The 19,990-nt window shown below is 40.1% G+C and overlaps 1 protein-coding gene and 1 long non-coding RNA gene across 2 annotated transcripts; one reads left to right on the top strand and one right to left on the bottom strand.

The window, feature by feature from the left end:
- Positions 1-9,812: 9,812 nt before the first annotated feature.
- On the bottom strand, positions 9,813-15,316 carry LOC101272223 (keratin, type I cytoskeletal 12). The gene is made up of 8 exons (XM_049702487.1): positions 14,765-15,316; positions 14,293-14,375; positions 13,177-13,333; positions 12,065-12,226; positions 11,838-11,963; positions 11,477-11,697; positions 10,750-10,820; positions 9,813-10,273 (listed from the first exon to the last, which is right to left on the bottom strand). Exons 1-8 carry the CDS (start codon positions 15,299-15,301, stop codon positions 10,176-10,178), a joined length of 1,455 nt encoding a protein of 484 aa, XP_049558444.1. The 5' UTR covers positions 15,302-15,316; the 3' UTR covers positions 9,813-10,175.
- LOC125962172 (uncharacterized) lies at positions 11,694-18,469 on the top strand. The gene is made up of 3 exons (XR_007473671.1): positions 11,694-11,891; positions 13,494-13,619; positions 17,115-18,469. It is a non-coding gene; the product is annotated as an uncharacterized LOC125962172 (long non-coding RNA).
- Positions 18,470-19,990: the final 1,521 nt, after the last annotated feature.

Below are 19,990 nucleotides of genomic sequence, written 5' to 3'. Positions count from 1 at the left end.
CGGGCGTCTCGCTGTCGTGGCCTCTCCCATTGCGGAGCACAGGCTCCGGACGCGCAGGCTCAGTGGCCATGGCTCACGGGCCCAGCCGCTCCGCGGCATGTGGGATCCCGGACCGGGGCACGAACCTGTGTCCCCTGCATCGGCAGGCGGACTCTCAACCACTGCACCACCAGGGAAGCCCTGATTAATAGTTTTAACTGGATTTTATCTAATACTTTCCCACGAATTTTTCAATCATTTTGACAATGTGTAAACTGAGTGTGATGTTTCCAAGCAGCACTTCAACCAACATGTATTTGGCATACCTACATTCTGCCAGACGCTGCATTAGTCCTGGGAATTTATTTCTGGTTGGCCAAAGATACATGGTCCAGCCTTTGAAGAGGAATCAGGCACATGAACTCATCCAAAAATAAAGTTCAGACCACCATGGCCAAAGAACATAGGGTTCTCAGAAGAAGGCCTCTTAGTCTTGTGGGGAAGCATCCCAGGGGAGTTGCTCTTTGCTCCTGTTTCTGCCTACCCACTTCCACTTAACACCACACGTGGAGATTTTATGTACTCATCTAGGCTCTGCTCAAATGCTTCTTCCGCCAAAAGAGTGGCCCTGGTCCTCATGCCCCAGCCCTGTGTATTCTCTCCCTTTTCCAACCTTCTCTGGTCCCTCATCTGCACTTTCTCTCATAGGTACGTCTCTTTATACCTCAAGGTAAGTTTATTTGCATATATGTGTATGTTTGCTCACTGTTGTTTCCGTAATGCCCAATAAATATTAGTTCGATTGAAAGAAAAGACTATTTTACATAGAACACCTTGGTTAAATAAGGGGGAACAAGTTCTATTTTGGTCTAGATTGCCAGGAGTATTAAGATTTTAGACTTAATTTTTTTTTTCATGGAAAGCCAGTCTTCTATCAGTTGGTTCAAGAGAACTGCTTTGTATCCATAGTTAGTTGATTGCCTGCGCACAAACCACCCTCTAATGATGAATACCAGGATTCTGAGGTTGCTTCTACAAATAAACATTTGCTTCTACAAATAAACATTAACGGACACATTTTTTTCCTTATAAAGACTTCACAGAAATCAAGTTACTCTATTTTGTGAAAACAACTCCTAGTACTCTTTAGATAGATGGGAAAAAGTCCTCAGGTTAATTTGCTTAAGAAAAAGTCATGTATTAAATGACTGCTTATTGAAACTGAAGATCACTTTTTACTGAGTCATCAGCAACAGTGTACTGAGCAATACGATCTGTATCAGTATGTCTTGCGAAATTGTCAAGTCAGGAGTTGCATATATATTTTTTAAACTTTAATAACTTTATTGAGATATAATTCACATACCATAAAACTCACCCATTTAAAGTGTACAATTCAGTAGTTTTTAGTATATTCACAGAGTTGTGTGGGCTGGTTTATTTTATTTTAAAAAAGGAGTTATATATTTTAGATAAAAAATTCATGTCTCCATTGAGGGTCAAGTATCTTAAAAGTTTTCTGAAAATATTAATAGAATCCAATGAATTTCTCAGTAAAATGCAAACAACTTCTTAATGGTGTTTTAGTCCCTGACAGCATAATTCCTTTATTAATATTTAAGGAGAATTCAGTGAGATTCATTTCCATGTGACTCATACATTTGCAAAAATAACCAAAATTAATAGATTCAAATTAAATATATTCAGAGCATCCTCTTAATGTCTCCTATGTGATGACAACCACTTAGCCTCTGTGCATTGATGGCCGTGTGTTTGCATTTTGTAAGTTTTATATATTTACTCTGAATTTTGCAATCTATTGCATGGGTGTAAAGCATTGCATTTACTCAGGATTTTGCTATAAGTTATACTATGCTTGTCAAAGGAAAGAACCCCCTAAGATTATGAATGATAACTCCCAAGAGCCCTGAGGCTTTCCTCAACCTGTTTTCTATGCCCTATATTTACTTGTTGAACGAATGAATAAATAAATGGATGGATTTAGGAGACATGGAGCTTGACCTAGTTGAAAAGCTACAGTTGAAGGATTTTTAGACCAACACTGATGGTGGAATAACTTTACTTGGATTGTTTAGCTAAAGTTCAGTTTGAGATGCATAAGTTTGTTGAAATAGTGCTTTCCTATTTGGTGATTTTTCTCACCAAATCAAAGATAACTTAAATGACCCAAAACATCCTAAACGGAGATAAGTTATCATGATGATATAAGATGTCTGGATATATGGGTATATAGCAAGTGTTTTATAATGCGCATTACACATTTTTGGGATGTAGTTTTATATGATTAAGTTTTCAGGGTGCCAATATGTTGGAAAATGCAGCTAATCAACAAATCATTGTGTAACCTGCTGCTTTAGCTTGGTATCATGGGAATTACAATATTATATTGTCCCTTAACTCCTCAGAAATCATCTCCTCTGTTTGCTGTGTATCCTGGACATGACAGATAATGCCAATAATGACAGAAGGGTTCTCCTCCCTGCTGAGACCTACCTTCCCCTAGAGCGATTCTCATCTTCCCACTGGTTAACATACGGGTCTCCTTGCGCTTTCCATCTCTACAAGCTGTAAAAACATCAGCCAGAGTCATGTAGGAGAGGGAGAGATTCCACTGAAGGCTTCAGTGGGGAATTGAGTAAACTCTCCCACCTTCACATCACCCCTTGGAGGACTTTTCCTTACCCTCAGCCTCTGCCTCCTGAGACAGGAAAACTAAATGTCATTGTTTTGCTTTATCTCTAACACCACTGTCCAGTGAATTCTGTATTACATAAAATTCTGGACCTAATTCTGCAGTTTTTGCTCCAGGATTATCTTTTGATGAGATGCTGATTGTATGTGTTTTTTTTTTTTAAATAATGATGAAAATTTATCTTATTTTTTATCAGCCTACTCAGTCACTTATTAGGTAAGAGAGGGAAGTTTGACATCAAAATTGCTCTGTCATCCAGAACCAGCACATAAGGCTGTTTAAAATTAGTGTTTAGTGAAAACATCTTAAAGTACCTTGGAGTTACTTTTACTTAATGAAACATGTAATATAAAATGTAACTAAATATTTAAGATGATCATACTTTAAAAATATGCCTTCAAAATATTTAAGAGTATGGATTGCTCCTTTTAAAACTTATCAAACCCAGGGACTTCCCTGGAGGTCCAGTGGTTAAGACTTCGCCTTCCAATGCAGGGGGTGTGGGTTTGATCTCTGGTTGGGGAGCTAAGATCCCACATGCCTTGGGGCCAAAAAACCAAAACATAGAAGCAGTACTGTAACAAATTCAATAAAAAATGGTCCACATCAAAAAATCTTAAAAAAAAAACCTTATCAAACCCATGAAAATGAATGAGGAAGTGTCATATCTTCTAGAAGGAATTGACTAAGCCTCTCACACCTGTTAAATAATCAGCATATACCACGTGTGGAGCAATATCACTTTTGCCAATTAAAAATGATGATGACTTTATTCCATTTGCACCAATGCAACAAAGAAAAATAATGTATGAAACCTTATCATGCATTACCTTAATTCATAAAAACTGTGGTCATTTTCACCGGACTATGTAAAGACTTATCTATAAATGGTGCTAAGTAAATATTTGTTGAATTAATGAATACACAAATAAATGAATATGGGATGCCCCACATGTATCCATAAGTATACAAACTGGGCGTTGTTTAAAAAAAATTAAAATTACACTTCAACTGGTTAAAAAATGTTGTATTTGCAGCTATGTTCATTTGAAGTGTGAAACTGCAGGCTTAAGTGATTTTTAAAAATCCCAGGATATTTTCAAATAAATGAAATATTTCAAAATGGATACACTTTCCTCAGCAGAAACTTCATGTATATATAGTTTTAGGAAATGGGTTCCAAGCTGATAACTAAAATGAATATATTCTGACCAGCCAAGTTCATAATACCCTGTGTTTATGGTATTTTTCATGAGAATTTCAAAATGCTGGGCTAACGTGATTATATGTGATATTGTTATTGTCTTTTTGTGAAGGTAAGTCATCTCAAGTTGAGTAACTTGTTTTGAGTAAAATAATAACTCACTGAATGAGGCCTGAAATACCATCTGGTTTCTATCTGTTAGACCCCATTGCCTCTGCATGGACTGTTTTATTTACAAGTCTGCTTTCATGATTTTGAAAAAAAAATGCATTTCTTTAAGAATATATGCATAGTGAAACATAAACAATGGCATGTTTTAGCAACTAAAAATCCACAGTTAATTTAATTTGAAGGAAGACCAGAGTGCAAGAGTGGTTTCTAAAAGGCCTGGTGGCCCCGTGTTTGCATTCTATAGAGTTTAAATATTTACTCTGAATTTTGCAACCTAATGCATGTGTGTAAAGCATTGCACTTACTCAGGATTTTGCTAACCGTTATACCACGCATGTTAAAGCAAAAAAAAAAAAAAACCCTGAAAATTGTGAATGATAATCCCCAGAAGTCCTAAGATTTTCCTCAACCTGTTTTCAATGCCATCTGTTTACTTGTAGAACCCTCCCCTTCAATCTGAGCAGTGGCATTAACATTAGCGTCTTACAGTTCTGACATGATTTCAGCTTACAAAGCTCTTTCACAGAAATTGGTCTTTTTGAAGCTCGCAACAGCTTGTGATGTAGGAAGGATAAATATTATTACACCAATATGTCCTGTGAGAGAATTTGACCTCTTAGCAGTCAGCTAAGGAGACATATTTCAGGGGAAAAAGAAAATTGCACATTTCTTTTTTGAAATTGAAATTGTTTGGGAGTTTGCATGAAGAGAAGGAAAAGAATAAATAAGTCTAGGGGTCTGAGAGGAAATCTGCAAATTAATTTCTTTAGTTGTAGAGAAACTTTGTTTTTTCTCTCTATAATAATAACAGCTACCATTTAGTTAGTGCTTATTCTGTGAAATGTGAATTAACTCACTGAATCCTTGTAAAAATCATGGTACTATTATTGCCTTGGTTTTTACAGACCAAAGAACTGAAGAACAGAGGGGTAAATAAAACCAGTGGAAAATGGCAGAGCTGGAACCCAAACCCAGGCATCAGCCTCAGCATCTGTGTTTTTAACTACTGTGCTCCGTCGTGTGCTGGTTTAAACGAGCTCTCTCGGGGAATACATAAGTAGAGCCCAAGTCCCATAGTGTAGATATTCCCATCAAGGCCAGTTTCAAGTTACCAATGATTTAATAGCCAGCTTGGAAAATTCCTGAATTTTTTTTTTTTTTTTTTTTTTGCGGTACGCGGGCCTCTCACTGTTGTGGCCTCTCCCGTTGAGGAGCACAGGCTGCGGACGCACAGGCTCAGCGGCCATGGCTCACGGGCCCAGCCGCTCTGCGGCATGTGGGATCTTCCCAGACTGGGGCACGAACCCGTGTCCCCTGCATCGGCAGGCGGACTCCCAACCACTGCGCCACCAGGGAAGCCCAAATTCCTGAATATTTATCAATCAGCACTTAAGAGCAGGTGCAAGCCAGCCCTAGCACATGATTGATTATCCTACATGGCCTCTTCATGCTTTCAACACAGCATCGTCATGAAGACAGACTATTAAATTACTATTATTATTTAAAAATCAACTTTGAAATATGATTTACATGCAATAAAAGGTACTCGTTTTAATTGTACAATTTGAAGAATTTTAACTAATGGATATACCATCACCATAATCAAGGTACAGAACATTTCCATTAATCTTAAATGTTTTCTTGTGACACTTCCTAGTTAACCGGTTAACCCCCACTTCACCAACCATTTCAGACCAGGCAACCACTGATCTGTTTTTTTTTTTCTTTTTTTTTTTTTGGCCACGTGACATGCAGATCTTAGCTTCCGGACCAGGGATCAAAACCTTCCCCCCTGCATTGGAAGTGTGGAGCCTTTACCACTGGACCACCACCACTGATCTGTTTTTTATTTTTTTAATTTATTTTTTAATTTGGCTGGTCAGGTCTTAGTTGTGGCACGTGGATCTTTGTTGTGGCATGCGAGATCTTTCATTGCGACCTGCAGGCTTCTCTCTAGCTGTGGTGCACTGGCTTCAGAGCGCGTGGGTGGGCTTCTCTCTAGTTATGGCACAGGGGCTCCAGAGCTCGCAGGCTTAGTTGCCCCCCGGCATGTGGGATCTTAGCTTCCCCACCAGGGATCGAACCCCAGGCCCCTTCATTAGAAGGCGGATTCTTAACCACTGGACCACCAGGGAAGTCCCCACTGATCTGTTTTATGTCACTGTGGATTAGATTTTTTTTCCCCCAAGAGTTTCCTATAAATGGAATCCTACACTATATATTCTTTTGTGTCTAGCTTCTTTTGTTCAGCATAATGGTCTTGAAATTCATCCATGTTGTTTTTGTGTACATCCTTATTTATGGGTAGGTTGTATTCTATCGTATGGATGTACCATAATTTATCCATTCACCAGGTGATTATTTTTCAACTGTGAATTCTGGTCATAAAAAAATCCTTTTATAGATATGTTGCTGAATGTCGCAGCCATAGCTTTTATTAAAAAGTTGTAGTGATGGAGAGGATACATTTAATTAGGAAACTAATGGTTTTTAGTTTGATACTGAGTTTATGATACTAATATTAAACAATGACATTTTAATCTTAGATCTAGTACCAAGATTTAAGAAACATTTACTACCCCATTAAAAAGCCATTTACTTAGGTATATGAATACATTTTTTTCATTTGATGTTTGAGTATATTTTTAAAAGGCTAGGTAGTTCAGACTGGCTGTCTGGTTCTCTACACCGTAAATAACTACTAGCTTTCTTTTTTACTTTATGCCTTATAGAACTTGCCTCTTTACTGGTGGTCTTTCTGGAAACTAATACCACTTATTTAAATAAGAAAGTGTTAATTTATTAAGTTGATACTTTTAAACAGGTTTGCTTTTTTCTTCTCTTTTCTTTCTCTCTTTCTTAAAACAAACAAACAAATCCCAAACCCATTTTGTAGTATCCAGCATATCTCAAGTGGCTTAAAAAGCAGGGTTAATTTTTTTTAAGGTTCATATCCTGAGATTCCAGTAGGTGGCACTCTTACAAAGCCTGAAGATTTGACTGCTTTGGCAATGCGTGATCGTTTTCTAGATGGTTCCCTTTTTACTGTGACCTACTTGCAAACCCATTTGTTCTGGATAACTAAAATTCATTTTCCCTCTAATTGTCAGAGTTGCATATACTGTTTGTTAAGCATTTAAAAAATGTACAAAAGAAAAAATATTCTTCAAACACCTTGATTAATTTCCAAGAGATAACCACTCTAACAATTTAGTATATACAATATTTTCCAGAACTTTCTCTAGCCTGCCCGCACAGTAAATGCAGATAAATGTTAAAATTTAAATTAATAAAATTTTAGATTTTAAAATAATCATAATGATATGCTTGTCTTTGTTTTCTGATCCTGTACCTGGGTTTTTTCTTATGAGTTATTTTCCTTTAAGACAGACCTCTCATTTCTGCAATTCATTAATTGCTGAGTCTGAAAGGACCTTTTACATCTGTGTTGAATTAGGGCTTGTGGTGTAGTGAATGAGGCCTAGACTTCCATGATAAGGATTCTATGCTAACTGCATTTCTTGGCAGTGGGAGTAGGGTAAAGAGAACTTAAATAATAAGAAATCTAATGCTTCCTTTGCCAACTGAAGACTGTAGAATATTCTAAGATTTTATCAGAATAGGACTGTGAGTTTTAACTTGCTGGCTATTCCAGGAGATGCTAGCTATTGGTTCTTCAGTGGGAAATTTTGTGAAATCACTGATTTTTTTAAAATACATTTTTCTCCCACAGTATAACTTAAGGGCAGCCAATTTCCCCCAGAATGAGCAATCCAAGAGACCAAGCCAGACAGAAATGCTTTTGTGACCTAACCTTGGAATTCACACACTGTCACTCCTTCAGTAGGTCTGCTCTACTCCTTGTGGAAGGGAACCGTGCTCAGGGACATGAGTACCAGGAGGTGAGGCTCATTGGACCATCTTGGAGGTTACCACAAGGAGTGGTTACTTTATCTATTTATTTCATTGAGGTATAATTGACATATACCATTATATTAATAGTGTTGGGTATACAACGTAATGATTTAATATTTGTATACGTTGGGAAATGGTCACCACAATGAGTCTAGGTAACAGCCATCCATAGATGGTTACTTTAAAGCCATGGGATTAGATGAGGCCGCCTAGGGAGCGAGTGTAGAGAGAGAAGACAATAGGATTAAGTCAACATTTAGAAGTCACAAAGAAGAGTCTGAGAAAAAGCTTCCAGTGAGGTGATGCCTTTGGGAGCCCAGTAGAGAAAATATTCCCAAAAGAAGGGAAGGCTGAGAAACTAGGATAATAGCTAAGAAATGACCACCGACTTTACACATGTGCAAAATTCCTTTCTCCTTGGAGTTTCACACAATTCAGATGTAAGGAAAACAGAGGCAGTTTAAAGCATAACTATTTGCAGCCACTTTTGAGTACCAGGAAGTGGCATCATTTATTACTTGGGGGCTGTGGAGCTTGTGCGGGAAAAGACCTTGATAATCTCTTTAGGTCTGAAAGGTAAGGTTCTCCTGGCATCAGTTCTGGAAGGTGAGGTCTAGACAGAGAGCTGAATTGCCGTGCATAATAAAGTAAGATGAATGGAGCATCTGAGATCACTAGCAAATTTAAAAAGAAGTGTGACTTCAGAAAGCTGCATACGGAAGCAAGTCAGCTGAAAATGACATAATAATCTTCTGTGGGCTTTTGCACCCAGTGCTGGAATGCCTCCAGGTTTGCCTGACTCTCTCCTCTCCATTCTGCTCCTTTGACGCTCCTTGCTCATCAGTTCCCCTGGTTTCTCCAAAACATTTTGGTTACACACAGTAAATAATAATAGGACACAAATATTGAGTACTTCTAAGTGCCAGGGACCGTTCCTACTGTTTTATGTATGTTACCTCACTTAAGCTTCACAAACGCACCCCACTTTAAAGATCAGGAAACAGAAGCAGGCAAGAGGTTGAGTTACTTGCTATTAAGTATTAGGGTCAGAATTTGAACCCAGTCTGGCTTCAGAGATCAGGCTCTTAATTGTTAAATCTTGCTTTCGTTTTCCTTTTAGGGTTTTGAATTTGGCAACCCAGATTGAACCACAGTCTACTCAGGCTTAGACTTTGGCCACCTTCTGCCCCAACCCAGAACATGACATCTGTTATCGACTTGTGGGTCTACCCCACCCCAAAAGAAACCCCACCCTGGGCCTTGCTGGTGCCCAATAGGAGGAAGGCCATCAAAGCAGTGTTTGTTTACGCCCCTGTGTCCTTTCTTATGTGCTTCCTCTGTTCCCTTTCTCCCTTCTCTGCCTGGTTGGTTTCTGTATGAAGCATTTGGTTGCCTCCTCGCAAATTTTTCTTCCTCCAAGCGTCCTTTGAACTTCCATCCGCCCTATCTCACTGTATCACTGTTCCCAGTAGCTGTCTATCTCTGCCCTCAATTGGGAACTCCTCCAGGCAAGGACCATATCTTCATTCACCTTCGAGGCTTGAGTTGGGCACACTATGGGAGTTCATTAGTGTTTCTTGATTGAATGAAAGAAAGTGCTAGAAGAAGAACAGGACAAATGTTATCCCGTGTAGTGCACAGTACAATTTTTTTTTGTAACCTTGATGGGCTGATGTAAAAAGGAAAGAATTTCTAAAAGAATCTTTTTAACTTAATCTCCCACTTCAACATCTTTATCTCAGTGTTTATCTAATACTAATAATTAGTATTTCACAAACCTTTCTCTACGCCCTTGACACTACTTTTGGAGTCAAGGAGGTACACACTTCACATTATTACCATTCATCTTTTATTAAGATTAACTTTTTAAAAACATGCTACTTGATCAAAGTCCGGTGATTAAACATATGTTCCAGGTCACTAGAAGAAAGTTTATTAAAAGACTACTCTAGGTCCAGGAAGAGGTAAGGCAATTTTGATTTGTTATAAAGACCAACATTTCCACAATTATTTGTAATTAAATTTTGTTTCAGAAGGCCAAAAAAGGCTCAAAGTGAATAGGGAATCCAAAGAAAATCAAACAAACAGAAATCGAGATCGAACTAATGTATCGTCTTGCTCTAAAAGGAATAATTTCTACTTGTAAATTTCTTGTTCCTAAGGAAACAATCACGGGGCAGATCTTGTGAAATTTTATATTATTTCTTCACTTTCCTGAACTTGGGAGGAGACCACCTCACCATTCACCACTTCCTGCACAATTGTCTTGGTTTTTTGGGCTCTGGTAGGGTCTAAAGATAAAAATGGAACAAAGAGGGCAAAAGTTAGTGTTTCAAATACTCATCTAAAATTGGTTGTTTAACTTAAGCTTCTAAATTAGGTATTGACTGATACAGTCCATCAAATTTAAACTTTCAAAAGTGACTTTTGCATTCTAAACGAAATGCATTTTATTTAATAAAATGTATTCAGTGTTGTGCACAAATGAAAATATTTTTCTTCTTAAAATTTAAAAAGTGTTTATGATTCTCATAATACTTTGTAGATTGTTTTTTTCCTTCCTGAGCTTGCCAAAAGTTTTACCACAGAACAGACTACTCATTTTTCTGCAGGAATGCATAAATATTTTTTCTTTGCTCTGAATACAAATATACTTTAAGTTTAAATTAGTTAATAACACTGCAATATTCAATGAGATCTTACAGTTTTAGTCATTAACAGATGTGATTCTGACTTATTCCAAGTGCTTCTTAGGGAATCTGCCTACCTTTGGAGGAATCAGTTGATGGTGCTTGAGAGTTGGAGGCTGTCACAGAGGAACTTTCATCCAAACAGTCACTGTAAAGAAAACAAGGGAGTTGATATCACATGATGCTTTCTGGGATGAGAGGGAATAAGGAATTTGCTATTTGAGCTTAAAAAATGACCAACTGGAGAAAGTATTATACATTTCTTGATTAAGAATGATTGAACGATGCACCCTGAGAGTAATCAGCTGGTGCAGTGCACCTTTGCTTTCCAACCCTGCCTAAAATGGGCTCTTAAAGTGAAGCAAACTGGCCACTAATGGAAGATCTGGTTTCCTGATTTACAGTCCTGAATTCTTCCCACTAGTCCAGGCTGTTATTACTTTTGGAAAGTTCGCTACAGTAGGTCTGAGGTGATTGCGTGGCTGTGATTTGATGTCATTCTCAGCATCGGGGCATTAACATCAGAACTCGGACGGTTGATTTGTCTAATACTCATCTGCAGTATGCCTCTGTCTGCGATGCCATTGTCCATCCCAGCATTTTATTAACTTTTATCAGGGAAGATAACAGGTGACAACACTTTGCAAAATGTAGAGCATTTAACAAATCTAAGGCATGTCTTTACTAGATGTGTTATTTTCTGTCAACTAAAGAACCCTTCCCACTTCTATTGCCCCCAAACTGCATCAGTGTCCACGGGCCGTCAGCCATTGAGGTTATTTTCAGCCTCAGTTATCTATTCACCTTTGGGCTTCTCCGTCCAGCAGGCGGCGGTAGGTCTCGATCTCCAGCTCCAGATGGGCCTTGATGTTCAGCAACAGCTGGTAGTCGGCGCTCTGGCGCTCGGCGTCACCGCGCACTTGCAGCAGCTGCTCCTCCACGTTGCCGATGAGCTGCCGCACCTGGGACAGCTGGCTGTAGTAGTCGCCCTCGGTTTCGGCCAGCGAGTCGTCCAGGGATTTCTTCTGCACGGGGGAGGGAAATGGCACAGACGTAACAATGGAGGGGACCGAAATGCGGAAGGCAGCCAATGGCCTTACTAATTTGGATGCAACATTTCCTTTGCAAGGCGAAAGGAAGCCGCGTCTTTTGGCGCGCGCCGTACCGTGGCGAGCTGGGACTGGAGCTCGATCTCCAGGGTTTGAAGCACGCGCCGCAGGTCGGTGACCACGCTCTTGCTGGACTGAAGCTCCTCGGTGTTGCTGCTGATCTCCTTCCTGAGCTCGGCGCTCTGCCACAGCAAAGAGGGGGGAGGGGACGTGAGCCAGCCCTGCGCCTCTCCCCGGTCTTTAATACAAGTGTATCAACGCCTTTTGTCTTTGTTAGTGGTACCTTTTCAATGAACCAGGCTTCCGCATCCTCCCGATTCTGCTGGGCTACGGCTTCATACTGCCCCCGCATGTCGTTAAGGAGGCTCGTGAGGTCCACTCCGGGGGCAGCGTCCATTTCTACGCTGACCTGGCCTGGGCCGCCGGCCCGGCAGCTTTGGAGCTCCTGGGGACAGCGAGTGAGAGAGAGGGGCACAGGGGCCCATTGTCACTTTCGTGGGCCTCTTCCTCCACAAAACATAGTTGGTATAAAGACAAACCGATCAATATAATATATTCAAACATTTTTAACCTAAAATTCGTATTTTTATTCTGATTTTGAAAGAACTTAAGACACTTTCACGGGCCCCTAAACTCACCACGGGTCCTGGGTGCTGTGCCTACCATGCCTGATGGATGAGTTGGCCCCGCTTCTTGGGGCTCCACAACCTTTACAAGAAGGGAAGGCCTGGTGGAAAGGTACCCGGGGTTTTCAACTACAGCTGCCAAACCGAGGGCTGCAGACGGTCCCTGGGCTTGCCCACTGTTTGTACCATAGTCATTGCTTTACAGTGGAAAGCTTTTTAGGAGCCTAGTGCCAGGGTCATGCATGATTACTTATATACATTGCGGTATATCAGAGTTCCATGTGTGTATTACACTGGGTATAATTCGTTTCCCTAACATATATAACAGTCTGTATTATTGGTAGACTTTTATTTTTGAACTTTAAAAATACTGTATCTTTTTCTTGATAAGTATCTCCTTTTATTTTCTATGACAAAAAGATTAATTCTTCAATCCTTCCAGAGCGTTTTTCACTAGATAGCGCGAAGTCAGCCTTTTAACATCTTTTTCCCTAGCTAATGAATAAAAATACTATATTTTAAGAAATCACTAAATCAGGACAATTAAAATTCTGATTGTCCTTACCAAATGATGAAAATGACAAAAAGTGCCTCTCACGTGTTAAACTTTAACAGAAACCACCACCACCACTTCAAAACAAATGGTCATCTTAACAGGGGGATAGTGTATCATGCATATCTCTTCTAACTCCAGGTTTATAAATTTGAAATTGTAATTTTTGAGGCTGGTAGAAAAAAGCAGCTTAGAGAACTGTGCTTTCTGGCTCACCTCTTCGTGATTCTTCTTCCGGTAGGCCAGCTCCTCATTCAGGGTCTCGATCTGCATCTCCAGGTCGGCTCTGGCCAGGGTCATCTCGTCCAGCACCTTGCGCAGACCGTTGATGTCGGCCTCCACGTTCTGGCACAGGGCCAGCTCATTTTCGTATCTGAACACCAAGTGCAAAACAGTCCAGGGAATCAACACACCCATTTGAATAAGCCCCCTGCGATCTTCAGGGCTGTTTTGCATATAAATTTAGCAGCATTGTAATGCATGAGACTGTTTTTGCTTTTCTAACTTTTTCTTTTCCTTTTTTTAAATGACAGGTTGCTACTCAGTGGGAGAGAAGTGAAAAAATTAGGAAGTGATACTTTTCTACCAGCGATGAACCGCAGTAGCACCGCATCCCAGGCTACCTCTTCCCCTCTGGCTGGCTGCCTTGGCTCTGAACAGTAAGTAGCAGCCCCTCTCTAGGTGGAGTTTCTGATGGAATCCTAAAAGCGGTTGAAAATTAGATAATAATTAGTCATCTTGCTTAACCTTTATTCATGGTTTAATTTAAAACAGTGATACTTCTTTAGTGACTCGCACTAAGGTTCAGGATCATCACCACTGCAACATCCTGTGAGGAAATTTTGCAGAGCAAAAAGGACGTTAGTATTCTTTCCTTATGTCTGAGGGTGGTGTATGGGAAAGGAGGAGGCAATATAAAAATAAATGCCTGGTTAATGCTTTAGTTGTATGTGTCATCGGGAAAAAGGTCACTTCATTTAGCGCCCAGGCAAAAACATTATTCATTCATTTGCATGCATGGAAGACTGAGGTTTAGGACTCTGGTGGAATTATCATGTCGCAACATGAGTCAATAACAAATGTCGAATATGAAAATCCGTAGCCTTGGGTTTAAGTACTTTACAACTAAGGACATGTAATGTGAGTTGTGTTTGAATCTCGTTACTTTCTGATAGAATGCCCAATGTGAATTTACCAAAACATTAAATGCATGGAGCATGTGAACTGCAGAAGGTTGGAAATATTTGCCGTCAATGAAGGCAGGAAAATAGAGAAAAAGAAGAGATCCTGGGGCATGTCAACCATCATCAGTCTTTCTTTTAGTCTACTCACTTCATTCTGAAGTCTTCGGCAGCCAGTCTCGCATTGTCGATCTGCAAGAGCAGCTGGGCGTTTGCAGTGCTCTCAGAAATGATCTGGCCAAACAGGGGAAGACACACAAAGTGAGGTCGTACAAGACAGTGTTCTGCAAATATATCTTTGACAGGAAAATTTTAGGTGATGTTATAATGCTATTTTATTAAGGGTTTAAGGCAGTTAACTTTTAAAAGAAAATATGTATAGAGCATATTATTTAAAAATTAAGAAACATACATTTCCCCCAGAAAAGGTAGTGTAAAAAACAATCACTTTATGGTAAATGATAAAATGAAACTAAATATCTTAAGATGAGAAATTATTCCAAATACAGTTGAATGGAAAGATATCTAAGTTTTAGGTGATTTATGACTGTAAAATATTGAAATAGCAAAAAAGAAAAGTAAAAAATAATTCCCAAAGGCCCTCTAAAAAGCCATTTTGTTACCTTATTCCTGAGGTCTTCAATCAACAGTTGATATTTACTATAATCATTCGGTGGGTCTCCAGATCCTCGTATTTCGTACCATTCTCGAATTTTGTTTTCAAGGTCAGCGTTAGCCTCTTCTAGAGCTCGAACCTTATCCAGGTAGGAAGCCAATCTGTCATTAAGATTTTGCATAGTTTCCTTTTCTGATCCAGAAAGAAGGCCTCCATCGTTGCCAGAGAGAATCCCTAGAGAGCCCCCTCCTGGGCTTCCCCCAAATCCAATCCCCAGGCTCCCAAAGCCACCTCCCCTGGCTCCTCCATAACCAGCGCCCAGTCCTCCTGCAAAGGAACTTCCAGAGCCACCACCAAAGCCGGAACTAGAAGCAAACATGGAAGCAGCTGTAAAGCCTCCCCCATAGCTGCCTCCAAAGCCAAAGGCACTTCCCCCGTAGCTGCTTCCAATGCTTGAGGCAGAAATGCCCCTGGCTCTGCCCAGTGTCACACTTTGGGAGGACAGCCACTGGGGCATCCCAGAGGTGTGCGCGGAGAGTGACATGGTGCTTCTCGAGAGACCCACAGCCAGGGATGGTGCAGTGTCAGCAAGACAGGAAGGCTAACCTTTTATAGGTCACCGAATGGGTGTTGCCGTTGAAAAGTTCACTCTCTCCATTCAAAATATGTCTCCCCTCCCCCCAGCCTTTTTTGGCCAGCTCAACAAGAAAATGGTTTACGCATATTGACAATTCATTGGTATAGAACTAATTGAATAATTGTTTCCATTACATATTTGTGATAGAAAAAGAAATCTGGGTGGAGTACAGATAGGTTGTCATAAGAAATTTTTCGTCTCCGAATTATTCCATTGCTTGTATTCTCAGCACTGCCCAGTGTCTTATGCACATTAGGAAAGCAAAGAGTGACTGCTGAATGGATAAAGTAATGAATATTTCTTTCTAAGTCTTAAGCTTCTTAAAGTTCACTCATATTTCCTACCTGTTTCCTTTCGAAAACTCAGTATAAACCATCTGATCATGATGTAGTGTATCTTCTGGCAGAATATCGTTTCAGAAACTGTTGTGAAACGCACTGGTGGAAGGTGGGGAACAAACACATTTTCCAGATTGATACCGGAATTTAAATTTTCAAAGATTTGAAAGTCTTGTCATTAGGTTGTTGCATGGTTTCTCTTTTTCTTTTTTTTTTCTGCGGTACGCGGGTCTCACTGTTGTGGCCTCTCCCGTTGCGGAGCTCAGGCTCCGGACGCGCAGGCTCAGCGGCCATGGCTCACGGGCCCAGCCGCTCCGGGCACGCGGGATCCTCCCGGACCGCGGCACGAACCCGTGTCCCCTGCATCGGCAGGCGGACTCCCAACCACTGCGCCACCAGGGAAGCCCGGTTTCTCTTTTTCTGATTCAGAAAGAAGACCTCTTAAACATTGAAAAATGCTATTTTTGAGTAGACTATGATAGTATTTCCAGCAGGTCTTCCTTTACATGAAGTTTGACCTTCCTAGTAAACTCCATGAAATCAGGAGCCTTGTCTGGTAGTTCATTACTCTACCGCCAACTTTGCTAGTGTATCAAAAAACAATTGATCTTTTTGTTTATGGAAATTGTATCAGTGCTCGTATCCTCAACCCCTTAACCCCCAAATATCCAGATATTATCTGCTCTGACTCCAGCCTCCCTGAAGGTGAGGTTCTTCAATTCTGTGGATAGTCCTGTGAACTGCTAGAGCCAGCTGTGCCCACTGGTGATTTGGGGGCAAATGCAGAGAGGTTGCACTTGAAGCCCATGTCAGACCTCTAGAGTATCAGTTCTGGCAAATGGGAGGATCTTGTGACCCTTTTTTTTTTATCACTTTCCTAGGAACAGGAATGATGAACTCAGAGTGAAATCCAACTACAACTTCCTTTTACCTTTTCATAGAAGGGAGATAGGCCAAGGGACATATTTTCTCCTAACTTATACACTTCACAAAGAGCAAGCAAGTGGGATGTCTAAATAAAGGGGTTTTTAAGCAAGAAATTTGCAGAATTTACATATTCTCATTCACAATAGATATAGAGAGGAAGCAGCCATCCAATGCAGGCTCAGCTTGAAGAGAGGGGCCGTGATCCATCCATTTGTTCCATTCCTTGAGAGAATGGAAACTTGTTAAGTGGAAATGCCAGGGGCCCCAGCATTATACGGATTCCTTTAAACTATCACCGGCGTTACAAGCGTTTTTTTCTGATCTTGTCCTTGTTTGAATCATTAGTAGTTATTGTGTACTTAATATGTTCTAGACATTGGGCAGTTGAACTACAGACATTATTTTTAACCTTTGTGGCAACTTCTTAAAGTGAGTATTTTTATCCCGTTTTACAGAAGAGCAATCGGAGGGTGAGGATGTTAAGTGACTTATTCAAGGCCACACAGCCAGGAGATGGCCAAGATAGGATCTGGGTCTGCAGTGCCTTCTATACACAACACAACCCTGCTGCTTACAGTGAAAACAAAAAGGACAGAGGGTCGCTCTGACCCCCAAATCATGAGACTGGGTTTCTGCCCTGCACATCAACCAGGAGTTTTAGCTCTTTCCTTTTCAAAAAAGCTTTCTCTTTGAATTTCATTTCTCAGTGTACAGCCTGAGACCCGGTGATCTACTCTTCACGGTTTATCAGAAATGGCATCACAAATGAAATCTTGGGAACCTATAGGCAAATGTGTTTTTAGTTATACTTTTTGACATGTAACCGCATCTCCAGAGATCTTATGAAGTACTAGTTAAACTTGCACTTCCCACCCAGCAACTTGACATTATGGGTGTAAATTATTAGTCACTCACAAGTAGCAACCCCCTGAGACAGGGTGAACCCATTTTATTGCCCTAGAAATGAAAACAGACGATTACTTGCTTACAGAGTCAGAAGGAATGTGCCAAATTCAGAATTGTAACTTCGTGATATCACATAATACGGGAATATGATTAACTTGAATTTTTGAACTTGGAATCAATTTAGTGCTGAAATGTATACTTTCCAACTCTAATGCTTCTATGTAAATTTTAAATAATCTTGTTCAATATCTATACATTATGTTTACACATTATACCTTCGTATTTCTATACATATATATTATCCTAGACTGTAAGCTTCTCAGGCAAGGGCTATGTCTACTTCATTTTTTATCCTGAGTCTTAGCCTAGTATTTGGCTAAACTTCATTCTTGCACGCTTAGAGTTATTTCACTTGAAAGGACTTAATCCTTAATGTATTTGAATGTGTCATTTAAAATTCATTTCATTTGAAAATGACTTTGCTCTAATTTACTGGTATGCTTTGACCGAGATTTATTCTGAATCCAATTATGAATGGGGAGCAACTTCAGAAGTTGAAAAGAGAAATATTCCTTCTTCAGTGGCTTCTTTTTGTGGGGGGAGGGAAGGCTAAGCTAAATAATTAAGCCTCTATTTTAGAGTTTTTAGAAGTGAAAGTAAATTCCTTTGACAGCTGTAAAAATACAGGAAGGTGGGAATGTATAAAATGGGCTTGTTGGCAAAATGATTACATAAGTTGAGGCACAGAGGAACACGACTACAACTTGGGTGACTGTTCAAAAGAATTACATCTTCCATTTCTGTAGAGTTTAGAGAATATTCAAAATGAGGATTATTATTTATATGGCATTTGTAAATCTTTAGATTTTTATTAAGTAAAACATGTGCTCATCTTCTCATGTCAGATTGGTTAGTTTCCTGGTCTTCATTTGCAGGATTTTCCTCCTGAGTTCTGTCTCTTAAAGACAGACCTTTCACTGGAATTCCCTGGCGGTCCAGTGATTAGGACTAGGTGCTTTCACTGCTGGGGCCGGGTTCAATCCCTGGTTGGGGAACTAAGATCCTGCAAGCTGCCAGGTGCGGCAAAAAAACCTTCCACTCTGTGCAATTTACTGATTGCTTGGTAGATGGTATCTTTCTTTTTTGCTTTGAATAACATTTTAAGATCCTGTGACTGAATGAAAGAATATTGAGTTACTGACTTTTATGCTGTGCTTTTTTTTTTTTTTTGGTGTACGCGGGCATCTCACGGTTGTGGCCTCTCCCGTTGCGGATCACAGGCTCCGGACACGCAGGCTCAGCGGCCATGGCTCACGGGCCCAGCCACTCCGCGGCATGTGGGATCTTTCCGGAACGGCGCACGAACCCGTGTCCTCTGCATCGGCAGGCGGACTCTCAACCACTGCGCCACCAGGGAAGCCCTGAAGTGGGTCTCTTTTAGACTGCATATATATGGGTCTTGTTTTTGTATCCATTCAGTGAGCCTGTGTCTTTTGGTTGGAGCATTTAATCCATTCCCATTTAAGGTAATTATTGATACGTATGTTCCTATTACCATTTTCCTGATTGTTATGGGGGTTTTTTTGTACGTCCTTTTCTTCTCTTGTGTTTCCCACTTAGAGAAGTTCCTTTAGCATTTGTTGTAGAGCTGGTTTTGTTGGTGTTGAATTCTCTTAGCTTTTGCTTGTCTACAAAGCTTTTGATTTCTCCGTTGAAACTGAATGAGATCCTTCCCGGGTAGAGTAATCTTGGCTGTAGGTTCTTCCCTTTCATCTCTTTAAGTATACTGTGCCACCCCCTTCTGGCTCATAGAGTTTCTGCTGAGAAATCAGCTGTTAACTTATGGGAGTTCCCTTGTATATTATTTGTCATTTTCCCCTCGTTGCTTTCAATAATTTTTGTCTATAATTTTTGCCAATTTGATTACTGTGTATCTCGGCGTGTTTCTCCTTGGGTTTATCCTGTATGGGACTCTCTGTGCTTCCTGGACTTTCCCACGATAGGGATGTTTTCGACTATAATCTCTTCAAATATTTTCTCGGGTCCTTTCTCTCTCTCTTCTCCTTCTGGGACCCCTATAATGCAAATGTTGTTGTGTTTAATGTTGTCCCAGAGGTCTCTTAGGCTGTTTTCATTTCTTTTCATTCTTTTTTCTTTATTCTGTTTTGCAGCAGTGAATTCCACCATTCTGTCTTCCAGGTCACTTATCCGTTCTTCTGCCTCAGTTATTCTGCTATTGATTCCTTCTAGTGTAGTTTTCATTTCAGTTATGGTATTGTTCATGTCTGTTTGTTTGTTATTTAATTCTTCTAGGTCTTCATTAAACATTTCTTGCATCTTCTCTATCTTTGCCTCCATTCTTTTTCCAAGGTCCTGGATCATCTTCACTATCATTATTCTGAATTCTTTTTCTGGAAGGTTACCT

This window comes from Orcinus orca, chromosome 19 (genome assembly GCF_937001465.1).
Source record: "Orcinus orca chromosome 19, mOrcOrc1.1, whole genome shotgun sequence".
Lineage (NCBI taxonomy): Eukaryota > Metazoa > Chordata > Mammalia > Artiodactyla > Delphinidae > Orcinus > Orcinus orca.
Note: the sequence above shows the minus strand (reverse complement) of the source record. Positions and strands in the feature narration are given on the sequence as shown.

What these genes read in the sequence shown, in the direction of transcription:
- LOC101272223 (XM_049702487.1), bottom strand. Translation starts at nt 15,301, where the DNA reads ATGTCACTCTCCGCGCACACCTCTGGGATGCCCCAGTGGCTGTCCTCC. An exon ending in GCCGAAGACTTCAGAATGAA is followed by an intron (nt 13,334 to 14,292) that starts GTGAGTAGACTA and finishes CTTGGTGTTCAG; the next exon opens with ATACGAAAATGAGCTGGCCC. An exon ending in GGAAGAAGAATCACGAAGAG is followed by an intron (nt 12,227 to 13,176) that starts GTGAGCCAGAAA and finishes CGCTGTCCCCAG; the next exon opens with GAGCTCCAAAGCTGCCGGGC.